We start from the raw sequence: 7,582 nt of genomic DNA on the forward strand, positions 1-7,582 counted from the left end.
GAACCGCTACAGCTACTGCTTCTGCTCCTTCTGCACCTATGCCTAATCAACATAACGCTAGACAAAACAACTACCAACAGCCGCCCTTTCGGACCGGCAGACGGAGGGAACCGTCATCTCAGGACATCTGTTACAACTGCAACCAGCTTGGTCACTGGCGAACTCAGTGCCCCCTCCTATTCAGTACAAAACCAGGTGTCTCAGGGACAACAAGGCAACAGAATTAATGATAAGTATTTTTATACTACTTTTTTAGATGAACGTAATCTTTACGGGCAGTTTGAACTGTTTATGTCACATGCAAAATATTTTGATAATATTGATATTTCATCTGTTGCAAAAGGGGTGAAATATAGCTTACGCAAGCATATACAATTTTGGAAACATATAGGTGCTAATGAGTTTGTTATAAATACTATCAAAAATGGGTATGTTATTCCTTTTTTGCAGACTCCTACATCTATGTCATTTAAGAATAACAAATCTGCTAATGTCCATTCTAAATTTGTAAATGAAGCAATTTCAGAATTACTTGATATCAGAGGTGTTATTGAAACTCCATTTCAACCTTTTGTTGTAAATCCGCTTAGTGTTGCAGTTCAAAGTTCGGGCAAAAAACGTCTGATTTTGGATTTAAGTGAACTGAATGTTTTTATTAAAAAAGAAAGAATTAAATTTGAAGACTGGAAAGTGGCATTAAACTATTTCACAAAAGATTGCTATCTATTTAAGTTTGATCTTAAGTCTGGTTATTTTCATTATGACGTATGTACTAAACAACAAACATATTTAGGATTTTGCTGGAACAATAAATTTTACTGTTTTACAGTTTTAGCCTTTGGTCTTTCGTCTGCTCCATATCTATTCACTAAATGTTTACGTCCTATCGTAAAATACTGGCGAGAAAACGGCGTAGATATTGTGCTTTACTTAGATGATGGACTTGGAATGGGTAAAAATAAACAAGAAGCTTCCGAATGTTCATCTTTTGTAAAAACGTCTTTGTTAGAAGCAGGGTTTCTTATTAACAGGGAAAAATCTATTTTTGAACCAGTCCAATGTTTAGAGTGGTTAGGTTTAGTTTGGAATTCGTCTGATTTTTCAATTAGTATATCAGATAGGCGGATTAAAAATACCCTAGCATCATTGGTTGATGTTTTGAATAACTTTCCTAATTTCACAGCACGAGAATTGGCTCAGGTAACTGGAAAGGTAATTTCTATGTGTCCAGTCATGGGTAACATAACTAGTTTAATGACCCGTTATTTACACTGGGCTATTGAAAGCAGAGTAAAGTGGGATTTAAATTTAAAATTGGAATGTCCCGATTGTGTATTCAATGAGCTCACATTTTGGCTGAATAACATTCTAAGATTGAACAGAAAACATTTAGCAGGTTATTCTTTTACCCACGTGGTTGTATACTCTGATGCAAGTAATGTAGCTGCTGGTGCTTACTCGATAGATATTGACTCTAATATTTTTCATCAGATGTGGACTTTACAAGAGTCTATACAGAGTTCTACTTGGAGAGAACTTCAAGCTATTTTGTTAGCATTGATGTCTTTTAAAAACTGTTTAAGAAATAAATGTGTTAAATGGCATACAGATAACAATAACTGTGTTTTCATTGTTCAGAAAGGAAGTTCAAAAGTACATTTACAAGAGATAGCTATGAATATTTTTAAGTTGTGTTCTGAATTGAATATTACGTTAGATGTTGTTTGGATCCCGAGATCTGAAAATACTAAAGCTGATTATATTTCAAAAATGATTGATATAGAAGACTGGGGAACAAGCATAGAATTTTTTAAATTTATAGATGATATGTGGGGTCCGCATACTGTGGACAGGTTTGCGAGTAATTTAAATAAAAAATGACCCAGGTTTAATTCTAAGTTCTGGAATCCAGGTGTTGAAGCAGTTGATGCGTTCACGCAAAATTGGAACAATGAAGTTAATTGGATTGTTCCTCCAATTTCTGTTGTCTGTAGAGCAATTAAACATTTGATTTTATGTAAAGCTAGAGGCACTTTGATCGTTCCAAAGTGGCCTTCCTCGTCATTTTGGACAATGATTTTTAAAAGAGGTTCGCATTTGCAACCATATGTAATTGATGTTTTAGAATTTCAACCAAATCAGAACATTTTTATTCATGGTATGAATAATAAGTCCTTGTTGGGATCTTCTGAATTCGTTTCTAGTGTTTTAGCTATTAGATTGAACGCTGAGTTCACGTAAGAATTTACGACAAGGCTGTTGAGCAAGGTCGCATAGTAAAGACAAGGCCAAATTTATTGGCAAGGTCGTTTGTTGATGACAAGGCCAAATTTAATAGGCAAGGTCTCACTGACATGGCCAGTATGAAAAATAAATCTGGCAAGGTCATTTAATTATATTGTAAGCTTGTTGTATAGTAGATTATATTTCTATTTCATATGCACGTTTTTCAGATATTTTTTCATGTGGAATATGGAAATCCTTGCCTAAGCCAGTCGACCAAGATTTGACATCTTTATCTAATTGCCTACCTGAGTTCTGTCTGCGTTCGAAGGCCGAGAATACCAAAAGAAAATATTCATATGCATTTAACAATTTCTGTAAGTGGTGTAATAACTATTTAAATGTTAAACCTCTACCAGCTTCAGATTTTTATGTTTCATTGTACTTAATACACCTGTCAAAGACATTTAATTCGTATGCTAAGGTTGAAGAAGCATATTATTTCATAAGCTGGGCTCATAAACTAGCAGGCTATCCAAACCCGTGTTATTCACAGTTGTGTATATCGGTTAAAGAAGGAGCTCATAGAAAGATCGGACATGCTATTGTAAATAAAAAAGAACCAATTACACCAGATATTTTAAAGAAAATTGTTATTAAATATGGTCAAGAATGTAACAATCTTATAGAAATTAGAATTTGTTGTATGTGTCTTATAAGCTATGCAGGGTTCTTAAGGTTTTCTGAAATGGTAAATTTAAAAAGATCTGATTTAAAATTTAGTGATTCACATGTCTCTTTGCTCATAACGAAAAGCAAAACTGATCATTATAGAGAAGGCACTCAGGTTTTAATTGCTAGAACAGATACACAAACATGTCCTGTTAGTATGTTGGAGAAATATTTATTATTATCTAATATTGACGCTTCATCTTCAGATTATATATTTAGATCCATGTATTTATGTAAAAAATCTAAGTCTTATAAACTGAGAGGTCTTAAACCTTTATCATATACTAGAGTAAGAGAAATTATATTATCAGCTCTTGAATCTATCGGTTTAGATAAGTCCAAATTTGGATTACATAGCTTGAGATCAGGTGGAGCTACTGCAGCTGCATCAGCTGGCATTCAGGATAGATTATTCAAGAAGCATGGTAGATGGGCTTCAGATAAAGCCAAAGATGGCTATGTAAGAGAAAATATAAAAGAAAAACTGACAGTGTCTAAAAGTTTGGGAATATAATTTTCATAAATATACTTTAAACATTGTATATGTATCACTCTATGTTCACATCTCACATCTACTTGCATTTTTTGCTTTCTTTGTCTTTCGAAAGGCTGCTACAGCTGTAGGCACACTTATCCTATTTATGTGTTGTTTTATTTATTAAATAATTTATATTCGTTTGAGTTGGCGAATTAGAATATAAATATATTTATTAAAGGTATTAAGTCACATGACGTTGTAACGGTCAAGTGATTGTTTACTATAAACACGTGTGTGTGTTTATATCAAGCACATGGTGTGTGTTTACGTTCTATTTGATTGGATGGCATATACCCGTACTGCCGGTTTTACGGGTATATGCCCTCATGATTTTCGTGAAAAGCATGATTAAGTATTACTTAAGGGGGTAGCTTGAGAAAATTAAGTTATTCGAAGTTTGCCTATAGTACGACGTAGCAGCATTCGAAAAGGCTGCTACAGCTGTAGGCACACTTATCCTATTTATGTGTTGTTTTATTTATTAAATAATTTATATTCGTTTGAGTTGGCGAATTAGAATATAACCAATAAAGTCGAAATTGAATTCAACTCACTTGTACCAAAACAATGTCATAATTCTATATTCTGTTTTCTTAATTTTGCATTGAAAATTTCATATTTATATTGATGTATTGTTTAAAGATAATTTATATATAAATTACTTTTATTTTTTTATATTTATTTTGCAAATTATGTCATTATATTAATCAATACGTTTAGAATAATTTATGGTAAGACATACTACATTTACATGATATTTTTCCGTAGATCATATTTATATTTGAAAATTTAAAGAACTTGCGACAGGTTTAGGATATCTTAGCTAAGATGATCCTAAGACAGCTTCGAGACGAGGTCTGAGATATGTCCTAGGATAGTCATAAGAGGATGATAAGACATGTCCTAAGATATGTATTATGACATGTCTTAGGATAGCTTCGTGAAACCGGCCCCTGTTTTATATATTTTATGCTTTATAAAAAAAATTGAGAATGGTAATGGGGAATGTGTCAAAGAGACAACAACCCGACAAAAGAGCAGATAACAGCCGAAGGCCATCAATGGGTCTTCAATGCAGCGAGAAAATCCTGCATTCTGAGGTGTGCTTCAGCTGACCCCTTTATGTGTATATATTATTAATCTAGCAAGACTTGTTTTGTTTTGATAGCCATTTGTTGCATATTTGTTTTTATTTTTTTCTCCTTGTTTCTTTGTATCAAGAATCTCAGTTGATATTGTAAAATGGTGTTTTACAGCTTCCATTCTCCGTGTGAATCGCTATTATTAGTTAAATTTCGTAGGGTTGCAGTTATTATTCTAAATAGTATACAATATCTTTACAAGTAAAGATTTTCCCTTTTCGAACCAGACTTCACTACCACTAGTATCTAAGATAAATATACTGACAACATATTGTACCTCCATTCATAATAACAATCACTCTGTCTGTCTGTCCGACAGTCTGTCCGTACAAAAAAAAATATTTTCAATTTTCTCTTCAAAAGCTTTAGTATGCTTAGCATGTGTTCCTTTTTCGATTGATCCTGAATCTGCTAAACAAGCGACTGTCTTAAGCATGTTGTTCAGTGGTTGTAGTTTGTAGGTATGTTTCAAATGTGTTTCTCGTTTCTATTTTTTTTTTTATACATTTTCATTCCTTTGTACTTCTTGGAATATAGTCTGTTTGATTATGTGAACGAATTATCTACAGTTAAATAAAACTCCAAACAAGATAAAATATATTTCATGCTGGGGTCAACTAGATTTTTTTTCAAAAGATGGAGAGAAGTACCCACAATCATATATATAATAACACGAGAAAGTTATAAATTAATGTTTTTTTAATAATTCATAGGCGGACTACTGTCATACTTTTTACTGACTACATTTTTTAAAATTGAAATAAGGCCGTTAGTTTCTCGTTTGAATTGTTTTACATTGTCATATGGGGGCCTTTTATAACTGACTATGCGGTATTGGCTTTGCTCATTGTTGAATGCCGTACGGTGACCTATAGTTGTTAATTTCTGTGTCATTTTGTTCTCTTGTGGACGGTTGTCTCATTGGCAAACCACATCTTCTTTTTATATTTGAAGCTTGTTCTAAATTAGAAAAAAGGAGTTATAGTTTCTGCAAATTATTTTATTCCAATAAAAAGTGATTTAATTAGCAATATGGAATTAAAACATATCACATGTCTAAAAATTTGTCCATGCATCTCATCATCTTTGCCTCTAGCGGCCTTCCACGATCCGAATCGTCAAGATACCGTTCATACGCTTCCCGTGCCATTTCTGTTGTTGATTTCCTTTTCTTTTCTTGAGTTTTAGGCTTTTCCCGATTGAGAGGTTCCTTGGCTCTAACAACTTCTTCCTCGCTTGAATCCTCTTTCTCTGCATCCTCTCCTTCATCCTCCTTATCCTCTTCAACCACCTCATCTTCCAAAGCTGGCACATCGCCATCGGCGTCCGGATTAATGACAGCCTGACGAATATCCGTATTTTGCTTTTGTGGTTCCACCTACAAAAAAGTACAATAATTACGTTTAATTCATCATGTGTTATCCCGAAAAAAAGGCACTTAATTTGTTCAGTAAGATAAATGCCGTAGGTGGATAAGAAGTATTAACAAAGGGCTAATAAAATATTCAACACAATGAAATAGTATATAAAAAATCATGAAAATTGATTGATTGACTGTTGTGTAACACCACGTTCGGCACTACTGTTCTGTTTCATAGCGTTCAGTTTATGATTGACGAATGAAGCCAGAGTGCACGGGGAGAACTACCGACATTCGGTAGGAAAACTTACAATTCAAGTCAATGAAGATTGGAGTCGAGTGCACCTGTCTCTTGTGGGATTTGAACTAATGACCTAAGTATCACAAGCTATTGAAACAGTGGTTCAACAACTTAGACCACTGGTACACTGAGCCCTTATCGCCCAAAAAGATATATAATAAACAGCTGCGCTTCGAGTGCATGATACGCCCGTCGTCTTGTGTGTAAAGTTTTAATGCAATAATCATATAAAATAGTTTCCGATATACAGCAACACATGTGTAAAAAAATCTTTAAAAAAATCCATTGCTCTAAAACAAAATTTTGAATCATCACCGAAAAGTAAACAGATTTTTAAATTAATGTGATTAAGAAGTGTGTAAAGTTTTAAGCAATAATCGTGGTCGTTTTTGAGATATGGTGCGACATTTGACCCCCCTTTTTTTTTACAAAAAACTCAATAACTCTAAAATAAAATTTGAATCATCACCAAAAGGTATAAAAGTCTTTCCATAAATATAACTAAGAAGTGTGTAAAGTTTTAAGCAATAAACATAAATCTTTTTTAGATACGGCGCGACACGTGAACTCCCCCTTCTTTCTTCAAGAACTCCAATAACTCTAAAATAAAAATTTCTGTCATCACTAAAATATTATACAGATCTTTAGATTTACATAATTAAGAAGTGTATAAAGTTTTAAACAAAAATCCTTAATCGATTTTGAGATACGGCGCTACATGTGAAAAAAAACCAACATGACATTGTTTAAGCAGGAAAGACAAACGGACATACAGACGGACGCCGGACATTTGTATACCATAATAAGTCCCGTCGAAATTTTGACGAGCGTATAAAAATTTACAAAAACAAGGGCCAGCCATGTCTTAAAACTCTTGAATTTACACACGAGTTTGTGTGTACTAAGAGTAAAATATGTGGTTCATATATATATATATATATATATATATCTCATCATTATACATATTTGTAAATTCCTAAAAATAACCATTAGAGGAATAGCTATTATTAAAGAAAAGCAAAAAATATACTGATATGATTTAGGCAACCTATTTTTTTTTTCTTCTTCAAAATGTGTTTTTAGTAAAATAAAAGATATACAAATATTTTCAAATACCTCTTTTTTTCTTAGATTTCTCACTAGGGTGCTCCTTTGTTTGGTAACGTTTGTTTTTTGATTTAATATCCTCCACAACTTTTTTCATTTCTTCACTGGTGGTGACAAAACCTTCCTTCATGGCCTTTTTTATCTGGTCGGACATGCGTCTTTTGACTTTTTCAAATTTC

At 33.1% G+C, this 7,582-nt stretch overlaps 1 protein-coding gene across 1 annotated transcript; it reads left to right on the top strand.

The window, feature by feature from the left end:
- The first annotated feature begins 242 nt into the window (after positions 1 to 242).
- On the top strand, positions 243 to 3,912 carry LOC139523138 (uncharacterized). Its single transcript, XM_071316942.1, has 2 exons — positions 243 to 1,237; positions 2,421 to 3,912. Exons 1-2 carry the CDS (start codon positions 292 to 294, stop codon positions 3,467 to 3,469), a joined length of 1,995 nt encoding a protein of 664 aa, XP_071173043.1. The 5' UTR covers positions 243 to 291; the 3' UTR covers positions 3,470 to 3,912.
- Positions 3,913 to 7,582: the final 3,670 nt, after the last annotated feature.

This window comes from Mytilus edulis, chromosome 5 (genome assembly GCF_963676685.1).
Source record: "Mytilus edulis chromosome 5, xbMytEdul2.2, whole genome shotgun sequence".
NCBI lineage: Eukaryota > Metazoa > Mollusca > Bivalvia > Mytilida > Mytilidae > Mytilus > Mytilus edulis.